At 32.2% G+C, this 16,977-nt stretch overlaps 1 protein-coding gene across 5 annotated transcripts; it reads left to right on the top strand.

The window, feature by feature from the left end:
* Positions 1–257: 257 nt before the first annotated feature.
* On the top strand, positions 258–12,317 carry LOC115988403 (alpha-galactosidase-like). Of its 5 annotated transcripts, XM_031111951.1 has the most exons (15): positions 258–617; positions 720–778; positions 1,798–1,854; positions 2,143–2,281; positions 2,662–2,737; positions 2,814–2,872; positions 2,980–3,045; positions 4,289–4,372; positions 4,489–4,553; positions 4,736–4,818; positions 4,901–5,041; positions 5,362–5,502; positions 6,006–6,166; positions 8,100–8,139; positions 12,135–12,317. In XM_031111951.1, the coding sequence occupies exons 1-13, from the start codon at positions 430–432 to the stop codon at positions 6,093–6,095; spliced, it is 1,248 nt and encodes a 415-aa protein (XP_030967811.1). In that variant the 5' UTR covers positions 258–429; the 3' UTR covers positions 6,096–6,166; positions 8,100–8,139; positions 12,135–12,317. The 5 variants fall into 5 exon arrangements, with proteins under 5 accessions (XP_030967811.1, XP_030967812.1, XP_030967810.1 ...); XM_031111952.1 differs by lacking the exon at positions 8,100–8,139 and having other exon boundaries at positions 1,801–1,854; XM_031111950.1 differs by lacking the exon at positions 8,100–8,139.
* The last annotated feature ends 4,660 nt before the right edge of the window (positions 12,318–16,977 follow it).

The raw sequence follows: 16,977 nt of genomic DNA, 5'->3' as shown, positions 1-16,977 counted from the left end.
TCAATTATTATAAGTAGGGGAGGGGATTGATTGAAATTAAACGGAATTCTTGACTGCTTAAGTTGAAATAGTTGGAAGATCGTTGGTGATGCAACAGTTGAGTCACTGATATGATTCTCCCGGTAAACGGTTTGTGCAACCGTGATTATTGGTTCACTGTGCAAATAGACAAGCAACATTAATTCAACTGTCCCACCAATAATCTACATTTACAATTATGCATTTAAAACTAAAAGTAACATATTTCAATCTAATAAGAAGGTTGTCTCCCACCGACAACCATCCTCGTATACTTTTGTTGTTAATGTTAATCATTTTCATGGTTCCAGATCTATCTTTCTCTTTTCCATTTGCCCTTCGTTTACTTGTTCAAATACCCACATAGTCAATCTTCAGTTTTCCACTTCTTAAGCCTCCGCATATAAAACAATGAGTTGGAGAGGCATCTCTCTCTGTGTTCTTGTTATTTTTGTTGTTTTATGCAGTGCTAAAATAGCACATGCACATGCTAGTATGAATCTCAGAAACAGCAGCAGCAACAGCAGCGATACCGATACCCATCAAAATTACACCCAGTTCCTTCTTACAAATGGCGTTGCTCGTACGCCCCCAATGGGGTATTGGAATACTTTCTAACACCTGCCCTTTTGATTTAAATTAAATTTGAGTTATTAGATATTATTGGTTTGTTTTAATTAATTTTCTTTTGACTACTGTAGTTGGAACAGCTGGAATCATTTTCAATGCAACATAGATGAATGGACTGTGAAGACTACTGGTACCACTTTCGATGCTTATTGATATATATTTTTTTTGGTTTCGTTTTACTTTGAACTTTGTTATTATTAAATAATAATGGTTTTTCAGTTACTTTAGTACAATCATCATCTTTTATTAATTTAAAAAGACCCTTGGCCCTTCATCTAATGAAAAGATGGCCTAGTATTTTTTTTTTCTTTACAATAAACTTAATACTTTTTTTTTTCTTCTATGATTTTATTATATTCAATGCAAATGGAGATCCACTTTCGTAGATTGACTTGTACTTTTTGTAGTGACACTCTTTGTTCAAAGTATTGTCGTGTTTTTCATTATTCTAACATTCTCTATCAATTAAGGTCAGTTACATCAATATACTATTGCCTAAACATATTTCTTCAAGGAAGGTTTTAGCTTTCATATAATGCTTGTGCACACAGGAATCATCCTAGGGTGCCAAACCATCCCCAGTAAATGACCGCGTCCTGCGCGGGACATAGGAGGACCCAGTCCTTTCTCATAGAGTATTTTCTTGAAGACCTCAAACTAGTTTTACCTAGCTAAAGAAAGCAAAGGAACTTCCTAATTAGGTTCCTCACAAATGACCAAGACCAACATTAATGTGATTTAGAGAATAGACCAATTGAACATTCCAACTGCCTTTGAAAATGGAAAGTCAAATCAACTATAGTCATTGCAGGAAAAAAAAAATGTATGTATTTTATGTTTCCGTTATATGCAACATCACACATACAGGGTTGGCCCCACCTACCTATGGAAACCATATGCTGTGAGTGTGATGTTGTACGCAGCGGAAACACTATATACCTTCTCGTCATTGCGGATGCTGTCCAAGGCTCCAATCACAACATTTAATCTAATACGGCACATACTTGATCTAATATATCATTGTTGAATGTACACTTCTAATGACAAATGGTCACTATTTCTATGAAACTATTCAGAGTTTCTAGGTTCTAGCCCTCTCAAGGATTGTTTTATTTAATCTTTGCTATTCCTTTTGGTTACTGAGAACAGCAGATGCTCTTATTTCAACTGGTTTGGCGGCACTGGGGTACAAATATATAAATATTGGTATGCATCCTCAAATCTATTTCTTTAGTACTTGCAACAAATTTTGAATTTTTATGCTATCCCGCAAAAGTGGTAAATTTCTGCATTAGATACGACATCTTTCTTAAGAATGTGGAATAAATTCCTACCCATCTAGCAACTAGAGACAGGGTGTTTCCCTTTTTATTTTACTTTGTTGTTCATATTATTTAATTTTTAATCCGTCTTGCTACCCTGGTGAAAATTAACATAAATAGATTTGGACCATTTTGTCATATTGACTCGCACATTTCTAATGGTTGATGGCAGATGATTGCTGGGCAGAAGGGAAGAGAGACTGGAGGGGTAATTTAAGGGAAAAACCTTCTACTTTTCCTTCTGGAATCAAGGCCCTTGCAGACTATGTTCATGCAAAAGGATTAAAACTTGGCATATATTCTGATGCTGGGTAGGATTTTTTTTCAATTATTTTGATTAGAGTAATGCTAGTTATACTACAAATTTTTATAATTGATTACTAAGTAATTCAACTTGGCATATATGCCAACTTTTAATCTCAAAATAATTCAGTCTTAGACAGTTATTTAGAGTTTTAAAAGTAATTGATTACTTTTTGATTACTAAGTAATTGAGACAGTTACTAATCAAAGTAATCAATTACTAAGTTGTTAACTGTCAGAGTCTACAATCAGTTATACTACAATCAGAGTCTTAGACAGTTATTTACTAAGTTGTTAAAGTGGTACAAATCACATTAATTTCCACGTTAGTTTGTAACCCCTTATCAGTAAAATTGGTAGTAACTCTTATATTTTCCTTTGACTATAGTTACAAAACCTGCAGCAAGACAATGCCTGGCTCTCTTGGGCATGAAGATATAGATGCAAGAACCTTTGCTGAATGGGTTAGTTTCCTCTAGTCTGTTACTACATAATTAGGAAATAGTGATGGTGATTGGTTTATGGGGCATTTGGTTGTAGGGAATTGATTACTTGAAGTATGATAACTGCTACCATGATGGTTCTAAGCCTCTAGATAGGTATTATCTTTTGAAGCTTTGTACATTCTATAATTGCTATAATGCTGAAAGGTAGCTCTATACTAGTGAGAGCCTGTGTTTTTAGAATATATCTTCCTCTGTGACAGATTTGCTAGGATGAGTTATGCATTGCAGAAGGTTGCCAGGCCAATCCTTTACGCTATATGTGAATGGTAAGACAATTGTATTTAATTTGTTGGACCATTAATATCACAAATTCTTTAAGGGGTGAGTATCTGCATGCTCTGGCATGTTTTAGTTAGCATATCTACAATCTGCATCATAATTCAAGAAAGTATAATTGTTTGAGTGTTACATTAGGCTTTGAAAACTAGAAGTAACTTGTTGGTCTCTTGTTTGGATGTTCCTTCCTAGCCTCTCAGGATGTAAATTATAATTCTTGCTTCAAAAGACAGGGAAGTTACTTGGATAAATTTTTTGCAAGGCATGTAACTTGTTGTTGTAGAGTGTTTGTTTTTTTTTTTTTTAATGATGATCTAGGGAAGGACCTAAGACAGGTCTTGGTGAGCTTTAGGATTTAGGGACCCCTAAAAGCATGCTTTGAGCTATGCTGTGTATATGAAGGTGAAAAACCTAAAATACCAAAAAATGAAAATTACAAGTCAAGGCTCTCGATTAGGTGGGACTAGAACATAGTACATGGAATGAGTTTAGTTAAAGTAGAAGCATAGATGAAGGGGCAGTAAGACTTGATGGCCAAGAGATACTGAAGAACGAGATTTGTTGATATCTTGGATCAATAATTCATAAAGAATAAGAGATTAAGTAGGATGTGAATCATAGGATAAAAGTAGGGTGGATGAAGTGGAGAAGTGCATAAAGAGTATTGTGTAATCATATAATACCTATTAAGTTAAAGAAATATACAAGATCGTAATAAGACTAACCATACTCTATGGTACTGAATATTGAGTTATTAAGATGAATGTGATTGTTAGGATGGATAAGTGGGCATATATGGAAAGATAAGATTTGAATTGTAGAAATGTGCTTAAAGATAGTAGTGACTCTTATTGATGAAAAGATGAGGGAGAGTTGCTTGAGATGTTTTGGTCATATTTAAAGGAGAACAATTAATCCACTTGTGAGAAAGGGTGAGCTGATTCAAGTTGAAGGAATGAAAGAAAAGGTAGAGGACGACAAAAAATAACATTACTAGAAGCAGTCTAAAATGATATGTTAATCACAAAAGTAACTGAGAGTATGACTTTGAATAGAATAGAACAGCAGAAAGAAAGTATGTGACTGGCCCTAACTAATTTGTTGAGGATCCTTAGCAGACTCCAAAAAATTTGGGACTAAGGTTTGATTGTTGTTTGTTATTGTATAATGTACACTTTTCTAGAAACTTTTGAATGTTATCTTATAGATTTTGACAGGAAAATATTCTCATAGGGGAGAAGAGAATCCAGCAAAATGGGCCAGTCGGTATGGTAATGCTTGGAGAACTACAACGGACATAAAAGACAATTGGGAAAGGTCAAACTCTCATTCCTTTTGCTTCCATGTTTGTTTTTGAACTGGCTCTGGTTTTAGAGGTCAGTCTGACGTTAGAAATTGAGTAAGTTCTTTAATCTTTGTAAATCTCTTTTCAGTATCACATCAATCGCAGATGAAAACAACATTTGGGGAAGATATGCTGGACCTGGCAGGTGGAATGGTAATTGCCAAAATTTCAATATTAGCCTGAGTTAAGATTGTCATCTTTCTGTTTTTGTGTCAACAGCTATAGCTCTGATACAAATTATATTCACAAAGAAAACTAGACAATCTCCATTGACATTTCATTTACTGATCTTTGGGTCAATTTCACTAAACTATTTCCAATTCTGATTGTTATAGATCCTGACATGTTGGAAGTGGGCAATGGAGGCATGAGTTTGGAGGAGTATCGATCTCATTTTAGCATTTGGGCTATAATGAAAGTTAGTCCAGAATTGATGCCTGTATTGTGTAACATCTCTATGACTTTCATGTTGTGATAAATGGAAATCCTTATTCTGGCAGGCCCCTTTACTTATCGGATGTGACATCCGATCTGCAAGCAGAGAAACTCTAAGGATTCTTGGAAACAAGGAAGTGATTGATGTTAATCAGGATCCACTAGGAGTGCAAGCAAGAAAAATACGATCGAAAGCAGGTCTAGAGGTATATAACCTGTTGTTTTTCTTCATTTTTGCAAATAAACATATAACATTGCAACCATAACTTATATCCCTCAACCTTGGGCCTAGGCTCACGTGGTAAAGGAGTGGGGTAGTGTTGGCATAGGTTTTAAGTTCAAATCCTACATATTCAAAAAGGAAAAAGAATGCGCAATGATAAGGCTTTGTGAATTAGCCATCTTAACTTAAAAATCATAGTGCAAATTGTTATATCCTGCCTAAGTTGCTCTAGTTCATCTAGATGATTTATCACAGACACAGTTCAAGAAGAGTTTGTCTATGTTTCTCATCAATGTGATGCAGGTTTGGGCAGGGCCATTATCATCGAGAAGAGTGGTGATAGTATTATGGAATAGAAGCAAGTATAGGGCTCCCATATCAGTGGGATGGAGGGAGGTTGGACTCTCTCCATCTAATCCTGTTAGTGTTCGAGACTTATGGGCGGTATGATACACTTCATTTTTCCTTTTTTCAGTTTTTTGGTTCCTTTTTCATGCATGGATACTTAAACTTCACGTAGGCAGATTTATGTTGTTTGGACTCCATGGATGTAGTTGCTTTTGAACTTTCATTCAACATGACTGTTAAAGTGGTGGAACCACATAACTTCACCACTTTCAGTCAACTGTGTCCTCATGAGAAGGTTCGGGCCTTTTTTTTTGGTTTTTTGTTTTTATTTTGTTATTGTCATTGTTGGTAGGAAGTGAAAAGGTTTGGCTTAAGTTGCATATTGTTTGGCCTTGGCCCTCCTCTAACATAGTTTATGTGGGAAAAATAGCATAGAATGCATTATTAATATAGGATCTTCAACTTGGTCGTGGATTTAAACTCTTCAGTTGTCAAAATGGTGACACATAGAATGCTTCAATATAAGTCAAAGATATATGTATTTTTTGTCACTTTAACTGTATTTTTTGCAAGAAAACTTACCACCAGTTTTCTTTCAGCACTCATTCATTTCCAAGAGTATACGCTCTCGATTGACTGCACATGTTGCTCCTCATGCTTGCAAAATGTATATCCTAACTTCAATCTAAAAGGACGAGAGGCTCTTCACTCCATAATAGTGAGTGAATACAATGTTCCCTTCTGAAGGCTGCTTAATGAGGTGAGGATATTTATTGGTAATACTCAATATATGTTAAAGTGAAACTAATTTTGGTCCGAAGGATATTTTGTGCTTTTTTGCCTATTCCCTTTCTATTTTGTTTACACTTGATCTCTACTTGAAATATATAACAAATTTGCTTGATAAAATGTTGTTCAAAATCGTTCCATGCTACTCTTTCCTTTCGGAGAAGATCAGAGTTAGTAGACTCTGATGTACTTTGAAGTATCAAGTGTTCACTCTCTCTTTGCTTTCTTTATATATTATGTATTGGGGTGGGGGGACCTTTCATTTTGGGTGGGATGGACGGGGTTAAGAATTTGAAATTTTAATGAGAACATCAGAACATAGAACATAAAATGAGAGGAAATTAAAAAGGAAAGTAAGTCTATTTACAAGGAAATTCAAGATGGATGATTACATGAAGGCTGGATCAATATTAACCAAACGACTATTCTATATATATATATATATATATATATATATATATATCTATATAATAACTAATAGTCGAAACGTTTGACTTTTTGTTGACCACTTCTTATTGTGCCATGTGGCTACACAAATTTATGCCATGTATATATTTAAAAACACTGAACAATTGTATCTTTTTAATATGTCTATTCACAATTGCACCTATTCTGAACCGGTGTAAGTGTGCCTATAAAGAGGCATCCCTCATTTCATTTTAAAAAGTTAGTTTTTTCATTCATTCAAAAGAATCTTTAAAGAGAGTGACACACACAATTCTATTCGTTGTGCCTGGAGATTGTGGTGATTCTTCTATATGTTGTTGATCATCGTATCTTGGTCAGTTTTATATCAAACATTCATTATTCATTTGGTTTGTAGGTTTTACTTTATTTCTCTTAGGGCACAAATCCTAACAATCTAATTCTAGCAAGCATGAGAGCATCTATATCAGTACCGAAAAAGAGAATTCCTTGAATGCTTACATAGTTAACTTCTAAAAGTAACATCATGCATGTATTATCAATTCAAGGATCTAAACTAATCCAACGATTGAAGTCAGGCCATGAATCCTATATAAAGATTGATGGTGTACAACACTAATAAAAAAACTATAGCAAAGTCGGCACTATCCTTAAAAGATATACTGTGGGCCACTTCATCCATCAGTTATACTTATCAGTGCCGAAAAAAAAAAAAACTTGAGCTGATATACCTTCAAAGCATTAGTTAAAAGGCTTACATGATTCGCATGCATATGAATCCATATATATAAAGATATATTAAAGGATTTCAAGAATACAAAAGCACGATTCATTAAACTTTAATATTACCAATACACATTTATGTGTTCATAGATAATATAAAAACTATCAAAACACGGCATCCTTAACTAAGGGACATGATCAGATTTGTGCATATATTGTTCATTGATCTTATTCACAAAATTACAAAAGTAAATTATTTGTGTAATAATATCTAACAATCTTAAGACATATTTTTCTTAATTTATTTTTGTGATTTTCGTGGAAAGTTTCTGTGTGTGCACTAAATAAGTTTTGAGAAGTTATTTTGCGATTGAATTGGGATAATTATATAAGTTCTACTATTGGTGATTGAGTTTTGCATAAATAAAATCGTGTTTGCACATAAAGGGAGTTTTGTTTTCAACCTTCATTTTTTATTTTCTAAACTTATTGCCCACACCATTTGGAATCGGAATACACAATATATATTTATATATAGCAATAACTGATTGCACTATTTGATAAACTTTTTGAAAGATTTCGATAATGTTCGGTTATTATTAATGGCCCACTTAATTGACCTTTTATATAACTGTTGCAACTGTATGATATATATAACAATCATTGTTATAATATATTATATGAATTTGGTTGATTCTCTATCAGTTTTCGTGGTATAATATATTTAAATACTTTTGGATTGTTTTGATTCGTAGGGAAGAGAATCAGAAATTTAAGAAGAATAGGATTTGTAAGGTGTGTATAGAAATCGTTCAGTATTATTGTTGCTACTATTGGTGTGGCTTGATTCTTAGACCATTTCATTATTTAACCAAAAAAAAAAACCGACTTACAAATAGAAATTTTGGAAAAGATCCACATGTTTCGTGTGTTTCGAAGAAAGATTAAAGATAAAAGTTGAGAAAAAGTAACCAAATAAAGAAATCGTTCAGTATTATTATTGCCACCATTGGTGTGGCTTAATTTCTGGACGTTTTTACTATTTAACAAAAAAAATGTAACTTACAAATAGAAGTTTTGGAAAAGACCCACAGGTTTCTTGTGTGTCTAAGAAATATGAAAGAGAAGAAATTGAGAAGAAGTTACGAAATGAATATGAACCACTATTTATACTCAAACGATTATAACTCTTCAACAAGTATATTTTCATTCAATATGCACATTTTCGGTCAATAGACACATTTTTATTTAATATGCACCTTTTTGGCCAATAAACACCTTTAATATATATCAAATATGAAGAATTATGACATTTCAATAGGCACCTTTTGGTATATCTAATTTGAATAGTTATGAGCTTTTAATGACCACCTTTTAGTATATATATTACAACATATATTATATACATACATACATACATATATATATATATATATATATAATTAGGTTTCTTATTCATTCCCACAAAAAAATTAATAAATAAAAATTATTTCTTTTTTTTTTCCTTGAAACTCATCCGGTAGCTATTCCCGTGCATCGCATGGGTTAGCGACTAGTATATATATATAACCAAACAACTGAATCAAATTAACCAGATAGGCTAGTGTTCCAGTGTTTGCAGTAAGGGTAGTGGACTATTTCAAGATCTAAAATATAATTGCAAATCAATTACTGGCTACTAAAAGTCTAAAAAAACTTACCTTCTACCAAACATATCCAATTACTCTAGGACTCCTGGCGAGGTTCAAATCTTCGTTGAATCAACCACAGGAATTGCTGTTTTTAGGGAAAAACTTAGATACTGGCATGCATGTGTCATTTGCAGTGTCTAATGGTATATTTGGAATGGAGGGAGAGGAGAGGGGAGGAGTGGGGAGGTTGCTAGAATATTCAAACATAGGGTTAGGTTCTCCAATTAAATTCAACCATGTGACTATATTGACTATTGCAGCTCAAATGATATTATCTTCTCCTTATGACAATAAATTTAATGTGGTTTATTGGTCGATGTAGTTACATGGCTGAAGTTAATTGGGGAAACTAAATTCAGTTAGGAATTTACCCTAATTTCTAGAACTTACAAGATTGCGAAAAATAGAGAAGAAATTGGGCAAAAGATCATTACACCTGTATCAATATAAAATCCATGTTTGCAAGCATCAATAGACTGAACATCATTATGCTCCTAACAAAGGTTGCATTGCTTAAATTTGGTTTCTTGATTCAGGAAGCCAAATATATATATATATATATATATATATATATATATATATATATTCTGTTTTCTGTCATAGTCTTTCATTTCCCATATATCAACTTGGGGAGCTAATTAGCTAGCTAGAGATTCTCTCATATCAAGCAAGCAAGGGTACCAGTGTGCAGGTAAAGAGGATGGGGAGGAAGGTATTGGAGTGTATGTAAAGTGAATCATCCGATGCACCTTTCCATGTACTTATACCCATAACATATGGAGGAATTGAAGAGATCTCTTTGCCCTCAAACATTAGACCTGAGCTGCATGTTTGAACTTGTGTAGCTTGATCCTTTATGGGAACTAAACAAGAACCCTTTATTTATTTATATTTTTTGATAGGAGCATGGTTGTCAAAATCACGATCTAAATCGTAAGATCGCACGATTTTATGATCCCACCTCACCAAAATGTTTAGGATCGCACCAGGATTGTAAAAATCGTAGGATCGTATGTAGGATTGTAGGATTGTATGGAATCCTATCGATCCTACCAAAAACATAAATTTTTGGTTTTTTATATATTTTTTTTTTATGGGATAAATTTTTTGTTTAGATGAAATTTTAAGGGTTTATTTTATTTTATTTTATTTTGCTTTTTTTATGTTGTGATGGTATGACTTTTTATTTTTAATTTTATAAAATTATGTTAACTTAGGCAAATGTTTTCTAGTTTCTAGTTTACTTGTAATCAAAATGAAGGAATGCTTTATCATTTCTAAATGAAGAATTTGATGTTGGCTTTGCTGCCTTTTAAGTTATAATGTTGTTAAATTTGTTTGATCAATATACTAATTTGTGTTATAATATTACTATAATATATATATATATATATATAAATATAATTTTATCAGTTACGCTTGTATCTGTATATTGATTGATTGATTTTTTTGAGCATGCTCTTTAATTATTGCTGAGTGGTATAATTTGAATAGTTGAGTGTAAAATTGTATCTTGATGTCTTTTTCAACTCTAGTATAAAAATATATAATGTCTATATAGATGATGAAATAGATGATGATGATTAGGAATTTAGGACGGTGGTTATAAGAACCTTAGAATGAGAATAATTAAATGTTTACTTCACTTTAATATTCATCTTACTTTTGAATTTCATATTATAGTTAGCTACTTCCCATTTGCTACTTATTTTGTGTTAGAAATACTGAATGATTGTATTGTATTTCATAATCAAAGAATATATATCAGTACCTTTATATAGGAGGCATATGTGTGCGGTACAAGTAAAGTGCAGTACAAGTACAAGTGTACTATACAAGTAATCTAGCTAGGTCTAAAGCCCATAACATAATATACGTTAACATTTTGGATTTCAAACTTGGAATTTAGAACTTGGAAAATATTTTCCATATGTTTTGATAAATATTTTGGTATATAGTTGTTTATTAAACATTTATTGGACTTTTTACATACATTAGGTCAAAACTTAAATATTATTTGTTTCATTAGTATAGACTTAGCGATGTATGACATGTAAATTACATCATATGAAGCAAATCTAAGTTTTTTTTATGGATGAATTTATAATTTACGTGATTATTCAACATACAAAACTATTATCAATGTGTTTTTTGCTTTAAATCTGAAAATATGTAGGATCTTACGATTCACGATCTGATTCTACGATCCCACCTACCTTCAATAATCCTACGTAGGATCCCGATTTTGACAACTTTGGATAGGAGAACCCTGAATGTATTAGTTGTATCATTGAGTCCAATTTCATACAAGATATGGAAAAAACATGTAGGGAGTAGGGCTTTTGCGCTCGGCAACATTAGAACCTCGTCCTCTTTAGTTACAAACTATTAAGCAAGTGATCATTACAACATTAGAACCTCATCGTCTTTAGAGACAAACTATTGAGCAAGTCATTACAAGTATGTATGTATGTATATATATATATATATATATATATAAGCTAAAGTGTAGCTACAATAAATGCTATGTTTCCTTCTGTTGAGCCACATCAGTGGCCTTGTTATCATTTTCTTTCTATCTTTATATATATATATGCAATAAATGTTGCTACTTAATCATTGAGCCACATCATCTACTTATTTTCTATCTATTCTTTTCTCTTTTTAAACTTTTCTTCTCTCTACTATCAAAAAAAGAAAAAAAAAAAAATCTTCTCCCTATTAGTTCACACATTTTGTTTCACTTCCTCCAACATTTTCCCTTATTCTTTGCCTATTTAGCTCCCCATTACTCTTTACTTTGCCACTACACTTCTTTCATCATTTTCTCTTTCTTATATTTTGGCTTTTTTCTCTCCATTTTATTTTGTATAAATTTGATATCATTTCTCTCATTTAATCTATTTTTTCCCACACAAAAACTATGAGTACTCTCTCTACTTTCCTTTGGTTTTGTTCTCTTTTATAACTCTAATTAAGGTTGATTTACATCCTATGAAGTGGCTATAGATTGCTAGCACGGTTTGGTCACATAGCAATTGATGTGCAGCACATTGCCTCCCAATCTTTCATTGATTTTAATTTTTCTTATGTAAGCAGGCTTTGTAATACTTTAGCACATTCACTTGCACGGAGAGCTATTTGATCTTCCCATGTGGTAATCTAGATGGAAGACGTTCTACCTGATGTTGCTCTTGTTCTTCAAGTTGATCTCAACAGCCTCCTTTAACAATTATATGCACTCTTTCTTCTCAATAATTAAGGTTGATGGTTTTCATTTTATTTTATTGTGTTTTGGTCTTGTGTGTGTGTGTGTGTGTGTGTGTTTTTTTTTTTAAATAAATAATTTCCCATCACAAAGTCTCATTTCTTCTTTTTATAGCTTTGATTGAATTTTGGTTTGAGTTAATGCCTAGTTTTTTTTTTTTTTTTTTTTGGAAAGAGGAATTTGAGTCTATATTAAAGCACAATCTACATGACTACGAATATAATATGCCTGCCAATTGTTTGAGTAATAAATTATTACAAAGTCCATCTTTCATTCCTTTCGTTTCGTTATAAGTTTGGTTAAGATAACATTGTAATTTTATGATGTGTTTTGATTATTATGATAATCTCTTTATTCCTTAAGATATGAGAAATTTGAATAATAAATTTGAAACTTATAAAGTTTAATTGTATATTATACAAATATAACACACTATAATAGAAGTTAGAAGAATATGGTTTACCTTTAACAAAAATATATTAATCAGACATAAAAAATATAATATAATGATATATTTGTAGAAATCTTTTTGAAAAAAATATACAATACTTGAAGTAATTATTGTTTTTTATATATTATATTCAATTACATAATATTCATATATTCTCACAGATCGCGTGAGTTTACTACTAATATATATATATATATATATAAATGAATAAAGGTAGAGACCATAATGAGGGGAAGGTATTTCGTATGCTGGGTTTATGCACCCCCCCTCTCCTTGGCATATATAGGTCTTAAACGTGATTTCATGTATAATAAATGAATTTGTCCTTGTTGAAATCATATAAAAATAATACTATACAAAAATTGGCTATAATAATATAATAATTGAAGCAAATTTTGACCAATTTTATCCTAATGTACTTTGCAAAACAAATCTCTCAATAAAAAATTTTAGACATTCAATATTATTATTATTATTATTTTAACAAGATAGTGTTTCTTTAGATCTATTATTGTTAGCTTTCTACGGATTTGTGACTAGTACATTTTAAGAATTCTGTGTCACCAAGAGCACAAGAAATTATAAAATCCACATGGTGACAAGTGATGTGGTCCATCATTCCACTAAAAAACTTCCACTTATTTAAAATTGTTAGTTAAAAAAAATTTTTTAAACAGAAATTAATTACTGACTTAGCAATTTTAAACAAGTGGAAGTTTTTTAGTGGAATGGTGGACAAGTGACGTGCTCCACCAGAAGACTCTATAATTTTTCCAAGAGCACGGTGTTAAGGATAGGTAATATGTTGTGAGATAGTATTTCTTTAGATCTATTATCGTTAGCTTTCTACGGAATTGTGACTAGTACATTTTAAGAATTTTGTGTCACCAAGAGCACGGTGTTAAGATTTGTCATCAACTTTTTTTTTTTCTCTAATTTGCATTATCTTTGTTGGAAAAATACATGTTTGTATTGCATACAAAACATACAAAATGGAAAAACTAACGGATCTACTTCATTCGCAATTGATAACATGTACTATGTAAATTTTAGAATATAAGAATAAGAGAGTGTACATTGGTGTGGTGAATTTCAAAATAAAGATTAGAATTACTTTAGAACACTTTTAATCTTCACTCCAATTCCACTAACACCCAAGAAGCGTGGTCTCTCAATTAGTTTATAAGAATGTGTTCAAGGGAGAATAATAGAGTGTCCAACACTCACATACAAACCATTTCGTTTTCTTACAAAATTTTGTATGTTTCTCTCCTTATCACTGATTATCTAATTGGGCTAGATTACTACATCTTAATTCTTGAGTACCAGGTTTAATCCTTTAAGTTATCCATCCTATATTTATAAAACCAATTTTATAAATATATACTTTAGTAACTCCTTACTAAAGTAGTTAGGCCTAACATTCTGAATAACTAAACCTATTAAACTTATCTCAAGAAAATATTTTATATCTCCGTTAAGAGACTATGGATTTCATCTTGAAAATATATGTTCCATCAATACTAAATGTGGCTGCCCAATATACTAAGGTTTTGACCGTGACTTTAGATGTCACTCCCGATATATCAAAGCAACTTACATTTCATAATCAGGTCTATTATTCCCTCAGGATTAAGAGTTGATGTAAATAGAAGTCATGAAATTTATTATTCATTTGACAGTCATTAGGAGAATAATAAATCTCACAGCGATTTAGTTCAATATGTCTTAACTCTTAAAACATATCAACATATCAACTAAAAGTCTCCATTTCCATGATCAAGACAAATCATCTTAGTTGATATGTTATAGTTTTCGCAGATAAAATGTCCAATTTTATCACTGACTACGAACTAAAATTCTGAGTTTACAAAGAACTTGTGATTTATATATTTTGTGACTAAATTACATAAATCACATACTATGCATCTCATGGACTATATGATAATGTCCAAATATTCATGTTACCATTATTTTAGATAATAATAAAACAATTTTATTAATCACAACATTAAGTAATACATAATGTCATATATAACATCATACAATAGGATTTAAGGTCATTAATCCTAACAATCTCCCACTTGCCCTAAAGACTATTGTGCACTAATCTAACTCTCATTCCCTCCAAATGTGACTCAAAGGTCATTTGGGGCAAGGTTTTGGTAAAGGGATTTGCTAGATTATTTGCACTATCTATCTTTGCTACTACTACATCTCCACGAGTAACAATGTCTCGAATGATGTGGTACTTTCTTTCAGTGTGCTTTCCTTTCTTGTGATTCCTTGGATCTTTGGATTGTGTAACTGCTCCACTATTTTCGCAAAACAATGTGATAGGAACTTGCTTCATTCTCACAACGCCAAGATCAAAAATAAATTTCTTGAGCCAAACAGCTTCTTTTGCTGCTTCATAAGCAACAACATATTCAGCTTCCATGGTGGAGTCAGCAATACAAGATTGCTTAACATTCCTCCAACTTATGGCTCCACCTCCCAAGGTGAATACACAACTTAAAGTGGACTTTCTAAAATCAAGATATGATTGAAAATCTGAATTTGTATAGCTAATATGAATCAAATCCTCGCATTGGTAAAGCATATAGTTTCTCGTTCTCTGTAGATACTAGAGAATATGCTTTACAGCTTGCCAATGTTTTGGTTTTGGTTTTGGATTTGATTGATATCGGCTGACCATGCCAACTGAATAACAGATATTTGGTCTAGTACAAAGCAGGGCATACATGAGACTTCCCACTGCAAAAGCATAAGGAACTTGTCTCATCATATTTTCTTCCTCAAGAGTCTTAGGCGTTTGCTCATCAGATAGAGGAACTTCATTTTTGAAAGGAAGTAATCATTTCTTGCAGTTTTGTATGCTAAACCATTCTAGAACCTTATCTATATACTCAGCTTGTGATTAGCCTAACATCTTATTCTTGTGATATCGCTAAAGCTTGATCCCTAGAATAAAGTTAGCTTCACCTAAGTCCTTTATATCAAATTGGCTTGACAACCAAACATTTACTAATGACATTACCCTTACATCATTTCCAATGAGTAGAATATCATCAACATAAAGCACTAGGAACATTACTACTTTATCTTAATGTCTTTTGTACACACATGGTTCATCAAGATTTTGTTCAAAACCAAATGACTTGATTGCTTGATAAAATCTGATGTTCCATGACCTAGATGCTTGCTTAAGACCATAAATGAATCTTTTCAACTTGCATACCATATGCTCTTGGTTCTTTGCTATAAAACCTTCCGGTTGCATCATATAGATTTCTTCTTCAAGATTGTCATTTAGAAATACAGTCTTGACATCCATTTGCCAAATCTCATAATCATAATGAGCAGTAATGAATAAGAGAATTCTGATAGACTTAACCATTGCTACTGATGAAAAGGTTTCTTCATAATCAATACCTTCTTTTTGTGTATACCCTTTTCGCCACTAGCCTTACTTTAAAGGTTTCAACCTTTCCATCTATCCCTTTCTTCCTCTTGTAAACCCATTTGCAACCAACTGGTTTAATGCCATTAGGTGCCTTTACAAGATCCCATACTTGATTGGAATACATTGAATCCAATTCAGATTTCATAGCATTGACCCAATGATATGCATCTTTGTCATTTATTGCATCTTCATAAGTGTAAGGATTAGTTTCGGCCTCTTTTGAGATAGTTTCATAAGTTTCTCTCAAAGCTATAAATCTTATAGGTGGCCTAACAATCCTCCCACTACGACAAGGCTCTTGTGTACTAGTCATCTCATGAGTAATATCTTGTGGTGTATCTGATACTACCACATCATCCCTATTTTCATCCATAGGTTGTTCAATTACAGGTTCATTTATTTCAGCCAAAACAACTTTACTTCTAGGAGTATAATCATTCATATAGTCATTTTCCAAAAATTTGGCATTTGTACTAACAAATACTTTACTATCTTTATGACTATAGAATAAACCTCCAACAGTTCCTTTTGGATATCCTACAAAGAAAACCACTTTTGTTTTAGACTGTAACTTGTTAGACTTTCCTTTCAACACATGTGCTGGACAACCTCAAATATGGAGATGTCTCATACTAGGCTTACGCCCATTCCACAACTCTACAAGTGTTTTAGGAACAAACTTCGAAGGTACTAAATTTGGAAGACACATTGCAGTATTTAAGGCATATCCCCAAAAAGAAATTGGCAGAGTTGAATA

The sequence above is a fragment of the Quercus lobata genome, chromosome 5 (genome assembly GCF_001633185.2).
Source record: "Quercus lobata isolate SW786 chromosome 5, ValleyOak3.0 Primary Assembly, whole genome shotgun sequence".
Lineage (NCBI taxonomy): Eukaryota > Viridiplantae > Streptophyta > Magnoliopsida > Fagales > Fagaceae > Quercus > Quercus lobata.
The sequence above is the reverse complement of the archived record's forward strand: the minus strand, read 5'-3'. Positions and strand labels throughout refer to the sequence as shown.

What these genes read in the sequence shown, in the direction of transcription:
- LOC115988403 (XM_031111950.1), top strand. Translation starts at nt 430, where the DNA reads ATGAGTTGGAGAGGCATCTCTCTCTGTGTTCTTGTTATTTTTGTTGTT. An exon ending in CTTTACGCTATATGTGAATG is followed by an intron (nt 3,046 to 4,288) that starts GTAAGACAATTG and finishes ATATTCTCATAG; the next exon opens with GGGAGAAGAGAATCCAGCAA. An exon ending in GCATTTGGGCTATAATGAAA is followed by an intron (nt 4,819 to 4,900) that starts GTTAGTCCAGAA and finishes TTATTCTGGCAG; the next exon opens with GCCCCTTTACTTATCGGATG.